At 36.1% G+C, this 24,904-nt stretch overlaps 2 protein-coding genes and 1 long non-coding RNA gene across 3 annotated transcripts; 2 read left to right on the top strand and 1 right to left on the bottom strand.

Moving 5' to 3' along the window:
• Nucleotides 1-10,530: 10,530 nt before the first annotated feature.
• Nucleotides 10,531-12,450, top strand: LOC148855339 (purple acid phosphatase 17-like). The gene is made up of 5 exons (XM_088981967.1): nt 10,531-10,845; nt 11,139-11,295; nt 11,385-11,492; nt 11,594-11,918; nt 12,024-12,450. The coding sequence occupies exons 1-5, from the start codon at nt 10,657-10,659 to the stop codon at nt 12,235-12,237; spliced, it is 993 nt and encodes a 330-aa protein (XP_088838093.1). The 5' UTR covers nt 10,531-10,656; the 3' UTR covers nt 12,238-12,450.
• A 6,179-nt stretch (nt 12,451-18,629) lies between these two features.
• On the bottom strand, nt 18,630-19,822 carry LOC148855338 (uncharacterized). The gene is made up of 2 exons (XR_016095017.1): nt 19,571-19,822; nt 18,630-19,429 (listed from the first exon to the last, which is right to left on the bottom strand). It is a non-coding gene; the product is annotated as an uncharacterized LOC148855338 (long non-coding RNA).
• Nucleotides 19,823-21,257: 1,435 nt separating this feature from the next.
• LOC148855337 (purple acid phosphatase 17-like) lies at nt 21,258-23,271 on the top strand. The gene is made up of 5 exons (XM_088981966.1): nt 21,258-21,664; nt 21,960-22,116; nt 22,212-22,319; nt 22,421-22,745; nt 22,851-23,271. The coding sequence occupies exons 1-5, from the start codon at nt 21,476-21,478 to the stop codon at nt 23,062-23,064; spliced, it is 993 nt and encodes a 330-aa protein (XP_088838092.1). The 5' UTR covers nt 21,258-21,475; the 3' UTR covers nt 23,065-23,271.
• Nucleotides 23,272-24,904: the final 1,633 nt, after the last annotated feature.

Genomic DNA, 24,904 nt, shown 5'->3' with positions numbered 1-24,904 from the left:
ACCCAACATGGTCACTCCAATGCTTATGGGTATCAGAAAAATTGGACTCACTTGCCACCTGGACTCGAAATGGAGTCGCCAACCATCAGTTTACGAACCGTAGGTACATCTCGGAATAATTTTGAAAAATCATTTTATTTTTGTAGTGACTCCAAATTTAATGCAGACGAATACATATTCAGACTCGACCAGAGCTAGCAAACTTCAGGTTAGGTTCGGTTGGGGAGCAGATCTACGGGAGGTGGGTCCGGTGGAGCCTACTTCATCGGTCTGATCCCCAGCCTTAACCTTCACTGTCAAGACGAATTGAGGGCTCGGTGCGGATTACCTGAAGAATGTACTGACCGATGGATCGTTGTTGCGAATAGGAATACCCGGGGAACTCAATGTGCTTCATAGACGATAATCACAGAAGAGAAATTGAACAAATCCTTCCCAATGTCGACGTACTGTTGGAGACTTCTGAATATGGATGGATTTGGTATGAAGCTTGCGGAAGGAAATCTCAGTCGGCAACAGAAAACCTAGGAAAATAACAATGAAGAAGAAGCAATTGAAAGGTGATGGCGCCGGATACAAGTTATCTACAACTCTCTTGGAAGCTGAGATTGATTGGTTGTTTGAGAGAAAAATATATATAAAAAAAGAAAGAATCCCGTCGCTGTTTAACAGAGATGATGATGAACAGTGGCGGGAAGGCTTCAGGTTCAGGTTCAGGGAAGGAGAAGAAAAGGAAAAGAACAAACAGAAAAAGAAGAAGGAAGAAGGAAGAGAGAGGGAAATAGGGCGACCGGAGGTTTTTGAGTTCGAATTTGCCACCACAATTCTGGTTCGTTGTCGAATGGAGGGAAAGATGAACAGTTTCCTTCGACTGATTTCGGCGATTCCTAATGAGGGTGAGGGGGGAGAGAGAATGAGAGAATAGTGAAATATAGAGAGTGAGATAGAGAGAAAATGAGAGAAAAGATAGGAGGAGGGAAACTAAAACGACCCCATCTACCGCTGCAACTCGTTGGCAGTGGCTGTGACCAAAACAGGGAAGTGGAAGTGGGATGAAGAAACACGAAGAGAGAAAGAAGAATGGGAAGAAGAGAGAAAGAGACTTGGCCGGAAGTGGACTGGGAAAACGATCTGGCCGTAGGTGGAGAGAGTTGTAGTCACCGCTCTACCGCTGGTTCGAATGAAGGGGATGAGCTATAGTGCCTCCCTTCGAGTTTTCTCCAGGTTAGGTTAAATGAAAGCTATAATTTTGCTTTTATAATGGGATGGGTGTGTTTTGTAATTTCGGGGAAAATGAGTGCGTTTTGAGTAATTTTTAACAAGTTGGGTTAAGCCGGGTCCAAGGGTCGAACCAGGTTCTTAGCTCACTGATGAATGGTTCTTGGGTCAGAAATGAAGGGTTGAGATGGGTGCATTGAGATGGGTTTAATGGTTGAGAAGGGTTTTGAAGCGTAAGGGCTAATGAGATTGGCCGAAACGGAATCTTTTTGGATGAAGAGAAAAATGAGGGTAGCTTTGAATGAAATTTTATGGGGTGGGGGTTTTGGACATTCTAAGTTGATTGGTGGGGGCAGATTCTCTAACTGGGCCCAGATCGGGAAGATTTGGAGAGGAACCAATTCGGTTAATCTAGAGGCTCGAAATGAAATCTCTGTGTGATCAAGGGGGGAACAAGGTCTGTTTTGGATGAAATTTCATAGGATAGGATTTTTGGGTAGTCTGAGGTGATTGGTAGGGTTAGATTCAGTTGATTAAGCATGGATTGGGCAGATTGGTAATCTGATCAATCTGAAGCCTTAAAACAAAGTCTTTCTGTGATGGAAGGTAAATGGAGATGTTTTGGGCTGCAATTTCATATGCAGGGTTATTTTTTGGCATTCTGGGGTGATTGGAAAAGTTTGATTGGCTTAGATGTGTTCGGATCAAGTGGATACAGGTTGTGGGTTTGAGAATGGTCGAAATAGAATCTTTGTTTAATGGACACATGAATGAAGGGATCTTGAGTTCAAGTTTCATGGGTAGGCATTTCAGGATGTTCCAGGTCTGATGGTTGTGTCTGATCTAATGGTTGGGGTGTAATTGAGGGTTGATCGAGGCCATCGGATAAGTATCAGGTAGGTTAAACGGTGGATCTAAGGGCTCTTAGGGTGAAATTTGGGTTTTCTAGGTTTCTAGGTTTTTTGGAGAGGTCAATAGGGTTTGATCGAGTGTTTGGGGTGAAATAGAGGTTCAGGCAGCGGACCAAACAAAAATCAGGTGCTAACAACTGCCCCTCTTTGTTGTGAGGTAGGAAACTACAAAACAACAAAGACCAAAAAGAAACACATAGAGATTTTTTCAAATGACAGGCTTAGAAGAGGGTGCAAGACAAGGAATGAGGAATGTGACAAAAAGGAGTTCCCGTGCAGCATCATTTCATTATGTTCAAGACATTTCATTGTTGGCAAAGTGACCTTTCCTAGGTATCAAGAATTTTCGAAATGAGAGTATATTTGCCATAAAAGAAAACAATAAAACAATTGATAATATGAATAGTATTTATTTTGAAAAATGACTCCTCAAAGGTATCAAAAACCTTATAGAATCAGGGTAAATCTGTGAAAACTGGATATGGTATAAAATTGTAAAAATTTTTTACGTGGGCAAAGCATAGAGGTTGACATGACCAATGAAATTTTCTGATGCGGGTCAACGAAAACTGGTTCTGGGATAAAATTGCTAGAACTGGATCTGGGATAAACAAAAGTGCTGAAATTGGATCTGAGATAAAACTGCAAAAAATTGGACAAAAGTAAATCTATGCTAAGAACAACATGTCAGAGACAAACAAATTATTCATTAAGACAAAGGTTCAAAATTCTTGCTAAGCATCATCATGAAACACCAACAAATATTCTCTAGTTTTTTTAGAACATTTAAAAAAAATTGTAGTAACTGCTTTTTGACATGGCACAATGTAAAATAAGAGTTTTTGATATTATTCATCATTCATTTCATTCTTTCTTCTCTTTTTTTTTTTTATTTTTTTCTGTTTTTTCTTTTCTTTCTCTTTTCTCTAATATTTTATTATCATTTATATCATCTCTATTTATTCAATTAAAACTAGTGTTGGTCAAAGAAAGGAGATTTGCAAATGGGATTTCTAACGCGAGTCAAGGAATAGAGCCTAACATGACCAACGAGATTTTCTTATGTGAGTCAAAGCATAGAGGCTAACATGACTAACGAAATTTCTGATGTGGGTTAAAGTGTAGAGGTTGATATGACCAATGGAATTCTCCTTGCCCGAGATCATTTTAAAAAAGACACCCATTGGCAAATAGGAAATGGGAGTTCTATTAGCTTTTGGCATGATAATTGGGTCTATGTTAGATATCTAGTTGAATCCATTAACTGTGATTAATCGGGTCTTTGATTAAGTTTGGTAGGATATTAAGCCAATTTTTGTTAACCCTAACTCTATAGAGGACAAAATTATTTGGGGGTGCAACCCTAAGGGGACTTTTTCCGTAAAACAACTTATTTGCTAAAATACTCTTCTATTCTTAATCCAAATGTTAGCTTTAATTAGCTAGCTAATATATGGAACATTAAATGCCCTCCAAAGATTAAGATGTTTCTCTTTTTCCTCCTTAACAATAGACTTCTTACAAAAAGCCATCAAAAGAGGTTGTAATATCGATGGCTCTTGCAACTTTTGTGGGGATGGGGAATATATTGAACCTATTTTTAAGAAATGTGCCCATTCTAAGGAAATTTGGCTTACCTTAAACTCTCCCCTGGAGGGCACAAATGAAAGTGAAAGTTTAAGTGCTTGGTGGATAAGGATTGGCAATAATAAAAAGGAAAAGAAAATTCTTTTAGTTAAGGAAAAAACTAGCCTTTGCTCTATGGAGTTCAAATCAGCCCCTCACAATGTTCCATAGCACATCTTTGCTGTGTATTGAGAACATCTCTCGATGATAATACCCAAGATGATGATGTCATCATTGGGAGATGTTCCCAATACATGGTGGGGATGTGCTGTGGGACATTGTGGGGGGCTGATTTGATCTCTGTTCTATGGGCTGTTTGGAAAAATAAGAACTCAAAAACTATTAATAATGTAACAAATCTCATTCCAATCATTTTGGGTTGGTCTCTTGATATGTCTATGGAGAATCTTGATGGGAATAAGGTTTCAAACATTGCCCGAATTGACAAACATTGAAAACCAATTAGTTTGATTGGTCCAAAATTTGGTATTATTAAAATCAATTTTGATGCCTCTTGTAACAGTGATGGAAGTGTTCTGTGGCCAGTATTGTTTGTAACCATCTTATCCGGGTTTTAGCGATTAAGTCATATAAAATTGGCATCTATACTATCAATCAAGCAGAAGCATGAGCTACATGGGAAGCCCATATTCAAGCAACAAACTACAGGGAGTATCTTATTATCATTGAGGGCGATTCATATCTTGTCATCTCTTGCCACAACAACAAGGTGGAAGTTCGATGGCAACTGAAAAATGTTATCTCTAGCTGCTTGTTCATTTCAATGGATGTCTTTCGTACTAGCATGGGCTAACTAGGCGGCGGACTGGCTTGCTCTCAAAGGTCTTTCTTCCTTTTCTCTTTCTCTAGACTTAGTTTTTTTTACTGATTTTTGGGGACAAACTACTTCCTATTTGTGTATAGTACACTTCTAACTTTTTCCAAAAAAAAAAAAAAAAGGACAAAGAATTGTGGAGCCAGGGATCCAATGACCCAATGACCTTCCAATATTCTAGTTAAATGGCATACATTTTAAATGACCTACCCTGATGTAGCCTATTAACACTAGATTTTGGACGGGTATAATTTGTGAGTTGGGATCCCCTACCCTTCCAACAAACACATTCCAACCCCCTAACAATTTGATTTAACACCCCACATCTCACCATGAGACTGGGATCTATCATAAAAGTGGGACCTCCTATATATGAGATGTGCGGCATTGGATAATGTTGGTAGATTATTGGAATGTATATTCTTGGCAGTTGATAGGGACTCATAATTTATACAGGGCTCACTTTGGAAAGAGGTCGTCTTCAGTCAATGCAAGTCCGTATTTATACTGTTTGAATAGTCTCTTACAATCTTGAATTGGGTCTCCCAATGAAATAAAACACATAAATACAAAGATATTTCATCCCAATGCAAAGCTGCAAAAACTGTTCGAACAGTCGTTGCACTGACCGAAACTGAACTCTTGGAAAGAATACTTCAATTACAAATATGTACAGTGTTGCACTCTTCCCAAACTGAGCCTACACGATTATTTTTGGTTGCATAATAATTGGATTGTTTTCAAGCGCTTATGGCTGAACCAGGATGTAGTGAGATTCTTCTATGATGGACAGGGGTTCGTGTATTCTACTCTGAGACTGTATTCTACTCGGCCATATAGGTTACAACATATTATAACATAGATAAGACTGTACACTTTTGTTCATTGTGTACATCTCTCTTGTATCAATGAATACCTGATATATTTTACCTAATATCCAATATGATAATAAAAGTGATTAAAAAGAAATGTATAAACATTATATCATTGCTCCATAAAAAATATTTTTCCTAATAAAAGTAGTTCAATAGATAATTGATTAATCAAAGATAGCTAATTAATTAGTTTACTATTAATAGAAATAAAATCTATATATTTTCTAACAATTAATATAGAATAGTTTATTTATTAACAAAACAGGGCAAGCCTTCATAAATATAAGGGAAATTGTTTAAAACTCACCCTGAGTTTTCAGTATTCCTCTTAAACTCATCACAACTTTTTAAAATGTTTAAAACTCACCATGTCACAAATTTGATGTTAAACAAACTAACGGGTGTTAATATATTATCATTTTAACCTTTATATATAAAACAGGAAAAAGTTCAAAAAAATATTTTCAAATATAAAATGCATAAAACACAGAAATTTAAAAATATATAAAAATTATAGAAATTGCAAATAAAATAAAAAATTACTTTCAAACTATAAAAAATATAGAAATTGAAAAAACAAAATCAGAAAATAAAAATTGTAGAAAACACAAAAAAAATATAGAGAAACACAGAAATCGTAAATAAATAACAAAAAATACAGGAAAATTTATGGATTGTAGAAAATAGAAAAATGTAATAAAAAAAACAGAAACTATAGAAAACATTGGAAATTATAACAAAACACTAAGAATGCAAAAAAAAAAAAAAACATGAAAAGACCCTTTTCCTCCAACTTGCCATCCAAGGGTAATTTGGTCATAAAATTTGTTATTTATGCTGATGTGGACACCTCTGTGGAGAAGCATTAACGGTGTACTAATGGAAGGTAAGTTTTGGAAAATAAAAACATACTGACATGATGAGTTTTAGACGTTTTGAAAAGTTGTGAGTTTAAGAGAAATGCTGAAAACTCATGGTGAGTTTTAGACAATTTCCCTTAACATAAAGCTTTTTTCCCCAACTACTACTAATCTAAACTAAATCAATATTAAATTAACTTGACCAAGTATGGGTATAATTAAGCGAAATCTCCTTTTTTTTAACTTCAATATAAACTACATTAACATAGCTAATTAAGCTATGTTAATTAAATTGACCTATATCTAACCTAGTGGGGGCTGCTTTGTTAAACAAAATTCAAGTTGGTCGATCTTTGTGACATTTTCAATTTTGGCAAAACCAAATTGGTTCCAACCCAAGAAATATTTTTGGGTTATGTATTGTTAGATAAACTTGTATTATTTTTCTATTAATGTTTATTAATTTTCATTATGGTTAGATAGATTTTTGTTAATTTTTATTATTCTAAGTTAAATTTACATGAGTTTTACTTTTCGTTTTGTTTTGATTTTTACTTATATTTTTGAATTTTATTTATTTTCAATTATTTTAAATGAAATTTAAGTATAGGAGAAGCATACGAATAATAATTTTATATTAAATGGCAAATCTAAAATATCTAATGAAATATTACATATATATACTTACTAATACTAATTACTATCTTGTTTAAGAATTATTTATTAATACTTATTTTAATTTTCCTATTTATCTTTGTAATATTTTATTGTTTTGGAATTATTTATTAATACTTATTTTAATTTCCTATTCATCTTTGTAATATTTTATTGCGACTAATTTATTGTGTGGTATTATATACTACTTTTTATTAATTTTTTACTACTATTACATATTTAATTTCTTGATTAATATATTGACATGGCAGAATTTAGGAATGTCATGAGGGCAGGGAAGATGCTACTAATCATCGTCCTTTATTTTTTACTACTATTACAACCCTCTATTTAGGGGTGCAAATTGAATTGATCCGATCATGATTTCATCTAATCCTATTTTATGAATCGGATTCGGGTCATATATATATATATATAGTAGTTTTGTAATTTTTTTTATATTATTTTCTTTTATAAAAACATGTATATATATGATGAAAATAGTTCAAAAAAGCATTTGTATTTTTGTTTTTTATTTAAATAGTTATATTTTTTCCTTTTAATAATTTATTAAAATTTAAAAAAATTAAATTGAATCAGATCAGATTCAAATATCCAACATCCTGATCAGATTCGAATTTGAATCGGTATTTATGAGATCTAATTAAATCTTTGAATCAGATCGGATGGGACTTACAATTGGACTCAGATAGGCCCTTATTCGAATATGATCCAGTTCGTTTGCATTCCTATCTCTATCCCCATCTTCAATCCTTCTTGGGGAGAAAAATGAACCTCCTGCCTTGATGGAGACGAGTGTCACCCAAATCCTTGAAGATATATTTTTATGAGTTAAAAGTTAGCTTTGGAAAAAATATTTACTTAAAGAAAGAAAATTTAAGTAGTATAAATTGATTTAGGACGTAGCTATCATCATTAATAATTAAGAAAATATAGAAATTTGTTCAATATATGTAATGTCTTTATTGTAAGTACAAATTTTCAAAATTTGCCCAATTTGTCCCAATGGGTTCCCATATCCCAGTCCCTGTCCCTGTCCCTTTCCAGCTTGATCGGATATCCCAATTATTTGTTGTCTTTGTCTTTGTCCCAGCCAGAACAATCCCCATCCCCAACCTGATTGGGGCGGGGAGGCTGGATACCGACTGAGTATCCTAATTAACCGAATCAAGTTGTGTTACTTTCATTAAGTTAGTTTGGTTTTATTAGTTAATTTAAGTAGATTAAATTAGATTTATCATGTTAGCTCAATTAAGTTAAATTTAATAGGTTAACTCATTTACCTATTCTGTTAAATTAGTTTACATAATTGAACTATGTTAAATAAATTAGGTCTACTTAATATAATAATTAGTTTTGTATACATTACACTAATTAATAGAAGAGAGAGAATGGATTGTTGTGATAAGAGAGATTGAGATTTGTGTGTACATTTATTTAAAAAATAATTAATAAAAGAGAGGGGAGAGAGTGTAGGAGAGAAAGAGAGATGAATGGATGATTGTAGGGGTGAGTATAGGTTAGTTTGATTTGGTTCCAACATAGAACTTGGAACCTACCCTATAGGGATTGTTTTTAGGTTTTTGGATTTGGAAACATCTTATCAAGATCAGTTCTTGGGCCGATTCTAACCTTGACAGTTCTAGGGTCCACTTGTGGAACCCATTCTTTCTTTACCCCCTCTCCCTCCTCTCAAAAAAAAAAAAATAATAATAAAATAAAAATAAAATAAAATTATGGTGTTTTCTAAGAATTTCAATTTCAATAAGTGTGTTTTAATAAATAGGTTATAGCAAAATATAAGTGTTTTAGAAAATAAAAACCATAAGAGATAGGTTTAAATAATGAAACTATAGGGGATCTTCTAATAAATGACCCTTACTAAAACCTATCCTCTAGAAATAAAGATGAGGCCACCGATCCATCTTTGCCTATTTGATAACATTATATGTTTGGCATTGATGCTGCAGATACAGTATTGCTGATATGTGGGTTGGAAGCACATTTTTCTAAGAAAATGATATATTTTTTTGTTTGAAAATGTTACTGCCAGGTAGGACTTTTTCTGGAACAATAACAATATTTTTTGTTTAAATCCAATACTCGAGGAAACGTTTTCAGCATTGGTACCTATTATCCAGTGCCACATCATGTCCCTATCACTGCCACCTTGTGTCCTTGTTGGCCGCAACGAGCTGTAGTCCCTCTAAACATAAATCATTCCTGAGCTGTGCAATCATGTCATTTTACTCTCAACTTTTCTTACAAATAAATAAAAAAAAGTAAATTAATTATATTAAGGACTTTCATACATCTACATAAAGAGAAACAGAAAATTAATTATATTAAGGACTTAAAAGATTTTACATCAAGTCCAGACATTTACATTTGTACAAATGAAATATGCACATGGATCCTAAATATAAAATACTGTTTCTTTAAACCTTATTAACTGGTTTATAATAAACTTGGTTTCATGTCATAGAAATTGCCTAATATTTATACAATATTCTATTGTAAGTGCGATACTTTTTCTAGATACGTTGAGCACTTATCCGTCCTTTTTCAAGGAGGATTGTAACTCATCTGTGTCAATTCATAATACCTCAAAAGCGCTTAAAAAAAAAAAAAAAAGAGAAAATCAAACTTCATGCCTAGGACAAATGAATGCTTATCGTGTAGGAAACATAGAAAGTCTATATAAAATTAACAACACATTATACAGATATTATAACATGTTATTGGGGCAAATTTATGCCAGGGTCGGGGAAGGATGGACAAATATTACCCCTACCCCATCCTCAATTATTAGAGCTTTGGGTTTCCCTTAAGGTTATGTTTGGTTTGAAGGAGGCATATTTTTTTCTGGATTTTGAGAGGCGAAAAAGTTGGTCAATGGGATTTTGATTCCCATTAATTAAGAATCCCATGATTTTTTTTTTCAGATTTATACGAAGATCAGGGAAAGTTTATTTTCCTATGTACAACTTATACAGGTAAGTAATATCCATCTCCTAGGTGGGTAAATAATTTTCCCACCTTGGGGAGAAAGTTGTCAATAATTGAATATGGGACAAAAATGACTAATAATAATAGATTTTTATGACTAAAACGGTTATTGTCTTATTTGTATGGAAAATAAAATAACATGGATAAATACACTTATTAGGATAAGTATTTTGAGGAAAGCACTTACCTGGATAAATAATTTACCAAAAAGCAAATACCAATTTGAGCGGGCGATGATCATAATGAGAACTGAGAGATTAACAAAGAGACATTTAGATGACAGATCTTAGCCTATGGGAAACTGGAAACTTGCCATGTGGAATCTTATTAAAGCTCCTTATTACCTAGAAAACCTGAAACATAATATGTGGAGTTGTGGACTTTTTCGTTTTAAGGAGACTGAAATAGGTGATTACTGATTAGTTCAATTCAATTCGTGGTCAAGAAACAATCTCCACCGAATTTTTCTGCCCCTTGTTTAATTATAGAACCACTGCTTCATCTATAAGTACCTTCTACATTCATCCCAATTTCCTCATCTCTTTCTCTCTTTTTACCATCTACCTCTCTACCCTTCTTATTTTGAGTTTTTTGTATTTTGTTTTTTTCTTTTTTTTTTTCCTCCTCATCCTCGTCCTCACAGAGCCATGGCGGCCCATTCGAGTATCAAATCCATGGCTCTGTGCCTTGTTATGACCATGTGCTTGGTGATCTCGTCTGTTGCAGAGCTTCAAAGATTCGACTATCCCGCAAATGATGATGGGTCACTGAGCTTCTTGGTCATCGGAGACTGGGGAAGAAGAGGAACTTACAACCAGTCTGAAGTTGCCGTTCAGGTCCTATAAACAAACATCTTTACTTGCATACCATATTATCATTCACCCTTTCTTCAATTCTTTCTGGGTCGATATGTTTAGATTTTCTCTGCAAACTAAATTACAAATAATAATTCATGTGTTGGATGTTTTCTTGTCAATTTATTTTGATTTCAAACATTCTCCATTCTTTTCCTTCACTTTTTATTGCATTTGTTTCGGTCTATGACAGGTGTAGATACCCAAAATGTTTATATTTGAATAAGAATCTGTATTTGATCTTCAATCTTTTCCTGGAAAATTATTTGTTGCAGATGGGAAGAATTGGAGAGAAACTAAACATTAATTTCGTGATCTCTGTTGGTGATAATTTTTATGACAACGGCTTGACGGGCGAAAACGATCCTAACTTCGAGGAATCATTTACCAAGGTCTACACCGCTAAGAGTTTGCAAAAGCAGTGGTACAGTGGTAAGATAAGTTTTCGTTTCTTCCTTTCCTTCTTCTTCTTCTTTTTGTTATTATCAGAGTTGAATTAATTGAGTTTTTTTCTTCTACAGTTTTGGGAAACCATGATTACAGAGGTAATGTGAAGGCGCAACTGAGCCCTGTCCTAAGGCAGAAAGATAGCAGATGGCTTTGCTTGAGATCTTTTGTTGTCAATGCAGGTATGATTTAAAGGAAAAAAGTCAATTCCCATTAAATTTGAAGCAGCTCAAAAAGAATAAAAGCTGAATTTCTTTTGTTTTCTTCTTTTTCTGTTGGCTAGAAATTGCGGAATTCTTCTTTGTCGACACAAATCCATTTGTGGACATGTACTTTTATGACCCAAAAGATCACATCTACGATTGGAGAGGTGTTCTTCCACGAAGTAAGTACATTGCCAACCTTCTCAGGGATGTAGACACTGCACTGAGTCAGTCGACGGCGACATGGAAGATTGTGGTGGGTCACCATGCAATCAGAAGTGTTGGGCATCACGGCGACACCAAGGAGCTTGTTGAGAAACTCCTCCCAATCCTTCAGAGGAACAACGTCGATCTCTACATGAACGGACATGACCATTGTTTGGAGCACATCAGTAGTCTGAGCAGGTAATTTGAATTTGAATTCCTCAGATGCGTGATCTAACAGAGATAATATGTTGATGGTTTCATGAATATTGGAATATAATTTTAATTGGGGATGTTATGATGCAGCCCTCTTCAGTTCTTGACAAGTGGGGCGGGGTCCAAAGCATGGAGGGGAGATGTTAAAACGGCGAATAAAGATGCAATCAGGTTCTTCTATGATGGACAAGGGTTCATGTCTGTGCAGTTGACTCAAACCAGCGCTGAGATTCTGTTCTATGATGTTAATGGCTATGTGTTGCACAGATGGACTGGGTCCAAGCAACTCTACTCGGCCATTTAGGCTATCATATGCATGCAGTCCGAAGAAGACACTGTATGGCAAAGGTTTAGCTAATTAATGCAAGTTAGGTTAGCTGATGGGATTTTGTGGATGGATCTTCCACAGTTTTATTAATTCCTTGTACATATTATCTTTGGGGCATTTCTATTCTCTATTGCCGATCTTATAATGTAAGAGAAAGAGAGAAATCCAAGATTTTTATATTCATACAAACTTCTCAAAACTCCATATGACATAAAACTCACCAGACAAAAAAAAGCTAAATTTGTTGATAGTTTTTGTTGTTGCCAAATTTGGAGTAAAAGGCAGCTTGATAGTTTTCAGCCATTGAGGGTCCCACTTTCTAAGAGTGAAAAGATGTTAGAAGTCTTGGGGTTGTTCCCAAGGGCAAGGACTACGCAATTAAGTTAGCCAAGGGTTTGTAGAATAGGCAAAGTTACAACAAGATTGAAATAGAGAACTCAAGTATATGCACGAGTGTACCTTAGGTTTTGGTACCCTTTTATACTTGGAGTCGCTCGAGAGAGTAGTAATGGGTGGTCGGTAACCGTCCCATGGATCTCAGTCATGAATGTAATTAGTACATGATGGAAGCTGAGCTTCACCAAACTTAAACATGCCAGGAGTGAGTTCAGCCGAGATCGTAACACTTACAATAAATACCTTCCAATAATAACACATGGAAGCCACGACAATGCCTCTATCTGTGGTCGAGGTGACGAGATTGCCCTTGGATGGCACCAAGTGTCCTTATCTAGCGAAGTGGTTGATTATACCCATATCACTTGCCCCTACTTTCAAAGCTAAGGTTAAGGCCGATGCTAGTGTAATTGTTTAGGCCTCGACGTCAGTTGATAGAAGTAGAGAGAAGCTCAAAAAGTCTTCTAAGTCTTTGTGAGTGAGTTGGGTAAGACCTCGTCAATTGTGCACTCGCCTGGAGCTCCCGGAACAGTTTGGCTAACACTCCACTCCCCTCTCTTTACTTGGGTAAGACCTCATCCTCTTACCATGTCCACTTCAAGGCCTATTCCCTCCTTGATTAGACCAACCCTAGTAGTACTCTCGCCAAGTATAATAGTAGTGGTTGTAGCTTTAAGATCTCCTCTCGACCTTCTGGGGTGGAGGTCTTGCAGAGGAGGGCTGCAGCTCACGACGTTGAGTGTGGCCAACGGAGTGAAAGCTCCATTAACGAGAGTATTGGATCCATGAGGCCAAGGGGTGATGCCCTTGGAGGAACCACAATGGTGCTTTGAGAGGTGATGCCCTTGGTATCGTACTTTGTGGTCAGCGAGGAGATTGAGGCTGAGGGGGTGGCCAATGACGAATGGTTAGGAGCTGAGGGCCCGGTCATTAGGCGTTAACGCCTGACATGCTCCGACTTAGATAGTGTCTTTGGCTGAGAGGACATTTTATGTTTGGTCGAGAAGTACTTCATACCTGAGGACTATAGGGTTAAAATCCCTCGAGTTGGTGACAGGTCATGCCTCTACAGAGAGGGTGAGGTGTGTGTCCACAAGCACTACTTACAGTTTGGGCTATATTTCTCGCTACATTCCTTCATCCCTTAGCTGTTGAACCACTATGGGATCACCCTCAGCCAGTTTGCCTCCAACACTGTTAGGACCATTGTAGTTGTCATCGTAGTAGCTCACAACCGAGGAGTTCTAATGACGGTGAACCTCTTACTCTATGGAAGCACCTCGAGGGCGAGGGATTATGGTATTTTTTGGACCGATAGGGTAAAGTAGTAGACAATCCATTGTTTGTTCACAACTACAAGAAGTCGTTGTTGATTTGCACCACATTGTAGTGATGAGGAGAAGTCATTATTTCAACAATACATTGAAATTATGGATTATTTCTATATTTTGCAAAACAATCACTAATTACCACTAATTGATAAGGTAAATTACAACTAGTTGGATAATAAATTCCTAATAATCATTAGGTGCATCATAAAAATGTTTTAAAAAATCTCTTATACAGATTGTCATTTTCCAGTCTTCCTCAAATATCATATCATTAGACATTTTTGAATTATAAAAACAGTAAGAATTTGTTTATGGGAAATACAACTTTCTAACATAGCATAGGTAGAATTCCACCTATGTTTTACATCTAATATAAAATGTTTATATTTTAAATCATAATTTTGACATAAATATTTAAATTCTTGTTTTCTTGCCCATTGACTTTTAATAATATATATGATACAATTTCTAATTTTAGAAATATGAGTAGAAATAATATTCAAAGCATCTTGAATACATAAATTTAAGATGTGACATGCACATCTGATATGAAATAATTTACCATTTAAACATGGTCTTAATTGAGATTTTAAAATATTTATTGCAGAATCATATTTGCTGGTATTATCAAAACTAATAGATGAAATGGTCAGTATGTGGCCATAAATGGTATCATTGCAAGTATTTAAAATACTTGCAGCAATAGTTGAGCCAGTATGTGGCCATTCAAGCCTAGTAAAACTTAAAATTCATTTATTTAAAAGCCAATTTACATCAATGAAATGGTCGGCAACACAAATATAACTTATATATAATTTAGATGTCCAAACATTAGAAATAATTGCAACTTTAGAATTAAGATTTGATAACAAAGAAATTAAATTTTGTTTATATGAATAAAAAATTTTTAAAGCATCCTATCTAATAGTATTCCTACAAAGTTTTTTATTACACAACCATTTTTCAAGCTTTGGATATTCAGTTAATATAAATGATTGTTTTGCATGTACCAATACTTAACTAATTGTTGTCCCATTTTTTCTTGTGAATATTTAAATGTACCAAAACTACTCCCCTCCCAATTTGTGTTTAAGTTGTTTCTCTCCCTTCATCTTCTTCCTTTTCATGTGTGAGCAAATGTCTGCTCAAATGACCCGTACCACCTTTGCTACAATAGCTAAAGTCTTTCTTATATTTTTGGCAAATTGCCCTTTTTCCCTTCCCCTCAATATCCTATACTTTGAAAATTTTCCAAATCGGGCTACTCAACTTAGTGGCCCTGCTTTTCCCCTAGTATCATTACTAGGGGTGAAAGTTCCACTTCCATCGATATCAATCGCATCAATGCTAAGACTATCATGATGCGATTGAATATCATCAATGGTGAACATGCTAGGGAATTGGTTTTTCGAAGAGCCGACTATTCTTTTTTTTTTTTTTTAATTCTAAAAAGATAAAAATTAATCTAATTTGACTTGCCCGGATTGTCGGTTCAAAATCCCAACTTGATTTCAACGGTTGAAGCCTTTCAATGTCCAAGCTTCCCAAATTCAGATACTTGAGCTGGTTGAGCAAGCCTTCTTCTTGTTAAAAGTTGAAACTTCAATAAAATTGAGACTTGAGAATTGGAGAATGGAGAATCAACCAATCAGAATTACTCATATTGTAGAGAATTGAGAATGTATAGAGAGAGAGAAGAGATTAAGACAATTGTTGAATTGGTGTGATGAGATTGGTGGAGGATAGGACTATTTATAGGAATTGAACATAATTCAATTTTCCAAAATATCTTAAAAACTAGCTGTTATTTAGTTATTAGGAGGGGTATTTTGGTCATTATAAAGTTATTTATAACTTTACCCAAAAAGCCCCCTAAACTAACTGTTATATAGTTGTTAGGTGGCATTTATGTAATTTTTTCTCCCTATGTAAGCAAAATACATAAATACCCCCGGTTATATGATTGTTTATAGCTATTAGGGGGGTATTTATATAAAATCCTCCCAAAAAGTTGAAACTAGCCATTGGGAGGGTAGGCAATGGCTAGTTTTCGAACAGGTTGGGCCATGCCGCAGGTCACAGGCGGCATGGCATGAATAATCATGCTGTGCCATGCCAGCCCGTGGACCTCAAACTTCTAACCAAACACGGCATGAACCGTCATACCGAGCCTGGTACAGCCCATGGGCTATCATGCCATGTCGGGCCAGGCCGGGGCCGACTTCGGTAGCTAGTCCTACCTAGCGGGGTTCGACGATTACAAAACTCTAATGCCGAAAGCTCTCCCAAGCTTCGATGTCGAACAGTTGGATCCCTTCATTAAGGGACAAAATACGGCCAAGATTGTTGCGATGACTTAGCTCGATGTATAAAATACAAATTAAATACCATTCATCATTTACCTTTGAGTGTTTTTTTTCCTCTCCTTTTCTCCACTCTCTTCTTTTTCTCTTTTTCTCTGTCTTCTCTCATCCTCTTTTCCTCTCTCTCTCCCTCACTTCCATCTCTCTACAGTAGGTGTACAGGGGAGGAGCCACAAGTAACCAATTAATCACGATTGAGGTTGAGTATGCTAGAGCTCCTAAGTTCCTCCATGAGCATGTAGCCCCAGCTGTCAGCCACGAAAAATTCAAATCTAATTAACATTTTAACAAGGTTTTAAAAATCTATCTGGAAATGGAACTGTTATAGCTACTAGTTTTTGGGTCAATATGGTTCAACCGTTTGAGTCGAATGGTTCGAATAGTTTGTATTAGGGCAAATAGTTTTATACTTATATGAGAATGGAAAATTGGAGAAGAGAGTTAAGAAATTGTTATTGGCTGAGAAAGAAAAAAAGAAGGAAAGAAAGAAAGGAAGGAAAAAGGAAAAAAGGAAAAGGAGAGAAAGGAAATGAAGGAAGAAAAGAGGAAAGGAAGAGGAGGGGAGGAGGGAAGAAGAAAGAAGAGGAGGAGAATGATTCGGCGCTCACCAATGATGATAATGGCGACAGTGATGGTGGTAACAAACACAAATGGCAGATCTGAGATCCGAAACAAGAGTTCTTGGATCTCAAATCTGAGATCGGTTTTTCATTTTTTCTCGAATCTTAGATCTAAGATCGATTTTTCATTTTTTTCTCGGAACTCAGATTTGAGATCGATTTCTTTGCAATTTCTTCTTCTCTCTCTCTCTCTCTCTCTTTGTGCTAGATCTCATATCTGAGTTCATGTCTCAGACTCAGACTCTTAGTCTCTCCCCTCTCTGCAATTTTCTTAAACCGTGAACCACTGTCCAAATCAAACGAATTGATGGTTCGACCGACCAAGGCAGCGGTCAGGGGTGAAACAAAGTCAATGATTTTTTACCCAAAAACGAGTTAAGAGTGAAACGAAACCAGTTGCTTGAACAGTTTCTACGAGGTTCAAAAGCATCACATTTTAATACTACATCATAACTTTAAGGCCAAGGTTTATTTTGGGTTGGCCAGGATAGGTCCAAATAAGATGAATGGTTAAATTAAAATATGGGAAAGTATATATGATTGTCAGAAAATATAGGAGAGGTTTTTGTATTTTACCCTTAAACTTAATATGTAGAATTGCAGTCATTTTATTTGGGTAAAATACAAAAATCTCCATGGAATCTCTGATAATCATAAAAACTTCTTCACGAAAACCTCCAATAAAATTATGAAATTACCCCTGATTAATCATCAAGGCGAGAACCAGAGTGTCTTGACCATCTTCTCTTAGACAACTACGGTGGTTGGAGATTTGCAACTAAGGCCATGTTCGTTTACCTGTGTTCGGATTTTAAGATTTTTTGAGACCCACGGTAAATTTGATTTACCCGGGTATCACTTCCCCGGATAAATGATAACGTTGCAAGACTCAGTAAATTGATTTCTCGAATGGAGGGTAAGCAGATAAAAATAAGAAATCTCAATATTGCCCCTATAAGATATAAAAGATCGAGACTCTATTCCGCCGAAAATTACCTTTACGTAACTCTGACTTCTACTTCTCTGCGTTTCTCCTCCGAAAATCACCTCTCCGTATCTCGTTCTGCTTTTCTGCCTTCGCTGCTGCTACATCAAGTCACCACAAATGCTAAAGAGTTGCCATCGCCGTCCCCCCCTCTGCCGTCGCTGGTCATTTTTTCCTCCATAAACAGTAAGAATCGCTATTTCTCTTTCCATTGATACACCGTTCCTCTGTAATCATCTTACTTTTTTGGTGTATAGCAACTTACTTACCTTTGCTTGCAGATGCATGGTAGCTCCATATTCTAAGTAGTCCTTTTCTCTAGTATTCTTTTTCTTCCTTGGGCTTTTCCTCTTTGAAGCTTCAAGGTCAGTGCCTATGGTCGAGAAGTTGTTGAAAGCGGGCATGAACGTTGCACGCTTCAACTTCTGTCACGGTTCTCACGCTTACCACCAAGAAACCCTTGATAACCTCAGAACCGCCATGGAGAACACTGGGATACTCTGTGCCGTCATGCTGGATACCAAGGTATTGTTGTGTTCCTCCATTTGGGTTTTGCTTCTTTCTGCTTTCTGTTATGCTTTTGGTTTCTAGGTCCGTTGCAGGTCTTTGTTTAGTTGTCTGCTACGGTTTGTTCGTTTTAGGCTTTGATGCTCTGTTAGTTTTAGGGGTGTTATTTTTCTTCCTTTGTTTGGATGCCAAGGTGTTTTCTTGTTTCAGGTTATTCAACGAGTTATTGTTTGGATAGGTTATAATTAAACAAGTTATTGAACTTGTTACTTGGACATATTATAGTTGAAGAGGTTATTCAAGCTATTATTTGGACAGGTTATGTTTTAATGAGACAAAATCCCCAAAGAACATGGCCTAAGGTATCTCTCAATGGGTAAAATTGGAAAGGGATGAAAAAATAGCAATTTACCCTGGAAAATCGGTATTTCCAAAGAACATGGGAAAATAAGGGATTTCATTTTACCTGGGCAAGTGCATTTACCCAGGTAAATGTGTTTCCGAAAAAAAGAACATGGCCTAAGAGGCTGGTGAGGGGAGGCGATGTTCTGGGTGTGGCTAAGTTGTCATTGCTACTAGAACTCAATTCGATTGACAATGAAATCAAATAACAAAATATCTATGATCAGTTGGGGATTATGAGAGGTGAAGAGGAGAGATATAAGTAAGAGGAAGTTGCTAAGAGGTGATGAGAATGGAGGGTCACCACATTTTGATCTTTCTTTAGCTTGAATACCCATTTCCGATTCTCCTCTCAAAATTCAAACCGAATTTCCCTGAGTGTAGAACATATTGGTCTTTCCAAATTTTCAATTTCTTATATTGTTAATACACCATCTGTCACATGTGGATGCAAGAACGGATTTTCCTTGCCATTAGCAAAACCAAAGAGTTATTGTCTGAGATCTCTAGACCTTACTCTGAAACACAACATTGATGTTTAACGCCAATCCTCTATCTGTAAACCTGTTACACATCAAAAGGTTAACAAGACAAGAAGTAACGGAATCCAATTCAAGAAGTGTGACGAGTAAAATGAAGAACACATGTAAATAAGCATAGAAGGACAAAGAAAGGCAAAGATGGAGATCATTAACCAGCTCTAACCTTGTCCGCTCAACTGCCGCTGCAAGCGGGAAGGAGACCCACCCAATACATTATCAGGGGGGGTGCAAAGAGGGGGGGGGGGGGGGGAGAGAGAGAGAGAGGAAAACAGAGGGAAGAGAGAGAGATAGAAGGAGAAATTGAGAGAGAACAAGAGATAGAGAAGAAAGAAGTGGTGAGGAAAAAGCATACCACCGCTATTGAGAGTTGCAGAAATAGTCAAAAGAAATAGAGGAAGCAAAAACAGAAAGAATGGGAATAAACTGAAGATGGAGAAGAAGATAAAGAGAGGGAGAGAGAAAAAACAAATAAAAATGTTATAGGAGAGAGAGAGAGAGAGAGAAAATAAGAGAATGAGAGAGATTTGAGGAGGTTGCCACTGCTAATTGCAGAAACTCTATTTGCTGCCGCTGTAAGAAGATGAACAATGCCTTTTAGTTGCTCCAGCTCGATGGAAGAGAGTGAGAAACAGTGGGGACGGAAAAGAGAAGAAATCAAGGAGAAGAATTAGTGGTGGGAGATCGGGGGAAGGATTTCACGTCGTTCCCTTGTTATGCGACGAGCGGAAGGGAAAGCAGAGCGATTTCGATGTTTTGAAATACTTTATTGATGTCTAACGATTAATGAGGGGCAATTTCATAATTTTATCGGTTTGTCATCTATGTTAGTGAAAAGAAGGAGGTTTGTATCAAGTTCCTTAAAAGTTTAGGAGAGGTTTTGTTAAAGTGAAGAGGTTTTTATAGAAAACGTATAAACTATTTAAAATAACACATTATATACATATTAGACCTCGCAATTGGGTTGGGTGGGTCGGGTTGGGTTAAAGTACTTTGGGTTGGGTTGTCAAATGTTAGGCCCTAACCCTAAGTATTTGGGTTAGGGTTGACCCACGGGCCAATTCAGGTCATCCCAAAAAATAATTGAAATTAAAAAATAAAAAAATTAAATGAAAAATATCAAAATTAAAAGAATTAACCTTAAAATTCTAAATATAAAATAAAAAATTTGAACATTTAACAATTTAAAGACTAAACAATAAAAAGTAAAGATTAAATAAAAAAAAACTAAAGAGTAGAAACTTCTAACAATGCATAAATAATCCTAATTAGACTTAACAATCGGGTCAACGAGTTGACCCATGACCCAACCCAATTTTTTTTGGATTGGATTAGGTCAGGTCATTTTCACATTTGAGTAGCAAATATGAGACTTTAACCCTGTTTTTTCAGATCGGGCTGGGTCGGATTCGCAGGTTAGATCAACTTTTTGCCGGGTCTAACACATATCATAATATGTTATCTATTGGGGCAAATTTAGAGTCGGGAGGACAAATATTACCCCTATTCCATCCCCAATTACTAAAGTTTTGGGTTTTCCATAAATTCGCCTCGAACGAGTAAACGGTCAAAAAAATTATCCGAATCTGAGCAGCGACAAACAGAGCCCTGACAGGCGTGGGTCAAATTGCCATCTGTCATTCTATAAAACGACAGATCTTAGCCTATGGGAAACTGGAAATTTGCCACATGGAATCATATCAAAGAACCTTACCACCTAGAAAACCTGAAACCGGCTATTAATGCCCATAGACCGCTTGTCCCGGTTGAAATTATCTTAAAATATACATAATATGTGGAGTTGTGGACTTTTTCGTTTTAAGGAGACTGAAATGATTAGTTCAATTCAATTCGTGGTCAAGAAACAATCTCCACCGAATTTTTCTGCCCCTTGTTTAATTATAGAACCACGCTTCATCTATAAGTACCTTCTACATTCATCCCAATTTCCTCATCTCTTTCTCTCTTTTTACCATCTACCTCTCTACCCTTCTTATTTTGAGTATTTTTGTATCTTTGTTTTTTTTTCTTTTCTTTTTTTTTTCCTCCTCATCCTCGTCCTAACAGAGCCATGGCGGCCCATGCGAGTATCAAATCCATGGCTCTGTGTCTTGTTATGACCATGTGCTTGGTGATCTCGTCTGTTGCAGAGCTTCAAAGATTCGACCATCCCGCAAATGATGATGGGTCACTGAGTTTCTTGGTCATCGGAGACTGGGGAAGAAGAGGAACTTACAACCAGTCTGAAGTTGCCGTTCAGGTCCTATAAACAAACATCTTTACTTGCATACCATATTATACCCTTTCTTCAATTCTTTCTGGGTCGATATGTTCAGGTTTTCTCTGCAAACTAAATTACAAATAATAATTCATGTGTTGGATGTTTTCTTGTTAATTTATTTTGATTTCAGACATTCTCCATTCTTTTCTTTCATTTTTTCTTGCATTCTATTCGGTCCGTGACGCGTAAATTAAATACCAAAATTGTTTATATTTGAATAAGAGTGCGCCTGTAATTGATTTTCATTCTTTTCCTGGAAAATTATTTGTTGCAGATGGGGAGGGTTGGAGAGAAACTAAACATTAATTTCGTGATCTCTGTTGGTGATAATTTTTATGACAACGGCTTGACGGGCGAAAACGATCCTAACTTCGAGGAATCATTTACCAAGGTCTACACCGCTAAGAGTTTGCAAAAGCAGTGGTACAGTGGTAAGATCATTTTTCGTTTCTTCCTTTTCATCTTCATCTTCTTCTTCTTCTTGTTATTATCAGAGTTGAATTAATTGAGTTTTTTTCTTCTACAGTTTTGGGAAACCATGATTACAGGGGCAATGTGAAGGCGCAACTGAGCCCTGTCCTAAGGCAGAAAGATAGCAGATGGCTTTGCTTGAGATCTTTTGTTGTCAATGCAGGTATGATTTAAAGGAAAAAAGTCAATTCCCATTAAATTTGAAGCAGCTCAAAAAGAATAAAAGCTGAATTTCTTTTGTTTTCATCTTTTTCTGTTTGCTAGGAATTGTGGAATTCTTCTTTGTGGACACAATTCCATTTGTGGACATGTACTTTTATGACCCAAAGGATCACATCTACGATTGGAGAGGTGTTCTTCCAAGAAAGAAGTACATTGCCAACCTTCTCAGGGATGTAGACACTGCACTGAGTCAGTCGACGGCAACATGGAAGATTGTGGTGGGTCACCATGCAATCAGAAGTGTTGGGCATCACGGCGACACCAAGGAGCTTGTTGAGAAACTCCTCCCAATCCTTCAGAGGAACAACGTCGATCTCTACATGAACGGACATGACCATTGTTTGGAGCACATCAGTAGTCTGAGCAGGTAATTTGAATTTGAACTCCTCAGATGCATGATCTAACAGAGATAATATGTTGATGGTTTCATGAATATTGGAATATAATTTTAATTGGGGATGTTATGATGCAGCCCTCTTCAGTTCTTAACAAGTGGGGCGGGGTTCAAAGCATGGAGGGGAGATGTTAAAACGGCGAATAAAGATGCAATCAGGTTCTTCTATGATGGACAAGGGTTCATGTCTGTGCAGTTGACTCAAACCAGCGCTGAGATTCTGTTCTATGATGTTAATGGTTATGTGTTACACAGATGGACTGGGTCCAAGCAACTCTACTCGGCCATTTAGGTTCTCAAATGCATGCAGTCCCAAGAAGACACTGTATGGCAAAGGTTTAGCTAATTAATGCAAGTTAGGTTAGCTGATGGGGCTTTGTGGATGGATCTTCCACAGTTTTATTAATTCATTGTACATATCATTTCTGGGGCATTTCTATTCTCTATTGCCGATTTTATAATGTAAGAGAAAGAGAGAAAGCCAAGATTTTTATAGTCATACAGTCTTCTCAAACTATTTTATTTTTGGTATTTAGTACAATACACCAACTTTTCAACATAGCACACTTCTTTCAAAGACTCAACACCTGTACTCTCTTAACAAGCTAAAAATCACAAAGTTGCATTTTACGTTTACGTACATCTCAACAGTAGCATTTCCCTCTTCCCATTTTTCATTTTGCACTCTATAGGCATGCAACAATCACAGATCAATAAAGCGAAAATTCTACAATAAAGATAAGTACTTAAAATAACGATTGCCAAATAGAAGATGAAAAAAGAATCTCTCAAGCTTGTTTCATTATATTAAATGCTAATTAAGAGTTCATTTCTAATACAGCCTAGGAAACCTTAATTCTTCTTTAACAGATGGAAGTCAGAAGAAAGAAATATTTGAGTGGTCTTGGTGTCTATAAATAGGGGTATTCATGGTTCAATTAACCAAACGTTGGGCTTATTTTTGAAATCAAACCAAGTTTAATGGTTTTTGAAATACTGGTAATCGAAACTAAACCGAAGCTAATTGGCTAACTGGTTGACTGTTTCAGTTTCAGTAAACCATTTGTTTGATTGGTCAGTTTTTTAATATTTACAATACATGTTATAGAAAATATATAAATATATAATAAATCATTAGAAATATATATAATATAAATAAATATACATAAAATATATAAAAATATGTATACCGATTAATTCAGTTTGGTTTTTCAGTTTTTTTTTTTCCCACTCCTATCTACAATTGGCATGGAATACCAGGAAAATTTAGTTCTTTTCTTTTTAATTGATTTGAGTTTCTGTAGTACATGGAGCTCTACTCCACCAATAGGAATATCTCTTCAAAGACGGAACACTTCATAAAATCCGTCTAATTTTTGTAGTCTCACGTAAGTTGTCACAATCGTAGAAGATGCAGTTTTGGTTCTGGTTTATCTCTTACCAAGACAAAACTAATGACATCAGGGTGGATTAGCAACTTAGCATGTAACTCAAAAACAAGTTAAATTGCATTTAAGGCTTAACTGTGGAAGAATACAAATACAAATGTGTAGATTGCAAAGGTTTAGAAATACAAAATACAAGGCTTTGCACTGTATTAATTTGCTTAAAAACCATCTAGTCAAATGCATTCATTTGGTTAAATTTTGAATTCTTAACATTGGGTGACGTGTTCATTTTACATTGGCAATTATTTGCTAATGCCCAGCAATATCAATATCACATAGACATAATTCGTCTCCCACTGACAAACATGAACCCAGTAGAAGCCTATTGGCCATTTTAGTGCTGAGGGCTTGACCTCATTGGCTCAAACAATCCCCCTTCTACAAAAGAGCAAATATGGATACTGATAGCAATTGAGGATCCAATAACCTTCTTATATCCTAGTTAAATGCCATACATTTTAAATGACCTACCCTGATGTAGCCTAATTACACTAATTGAATTGTGATTCCCTGAGCATTTTGGATTTTCCTCATGTTCTAAGTTTAACAATATTGCGGTAATTTATTAGTAGGGTTGTCAACGGGTTGGGTTTAGATAGATTTAGGTAGAATAAATTCTGAACCAATTATTAATTGGGACAAAATCACGGGATTTATCAAGGAAAGTAAAATAATCAAAAACTT

This window comes from Nelumbo lutea, chromosome 4, assembly GCF_056320005.1.
Source record: "Nelumbo lutea isolate HS-2025 chromosome 4, American lotus-T2T, whole genome shotgun sequence".
Classification (NCBI taxonomy): Eukaryota; Viridiplantae; Streptophyta; class Magnoliopsida; order Proteales; family Nelumbonaceae; genus Nelumbo; species Nelumbo lutea.
Note: the sequence above shows the minus strand (reverse complement) of the source record. Positions and strands in the feature narration are given on the sequence as shown.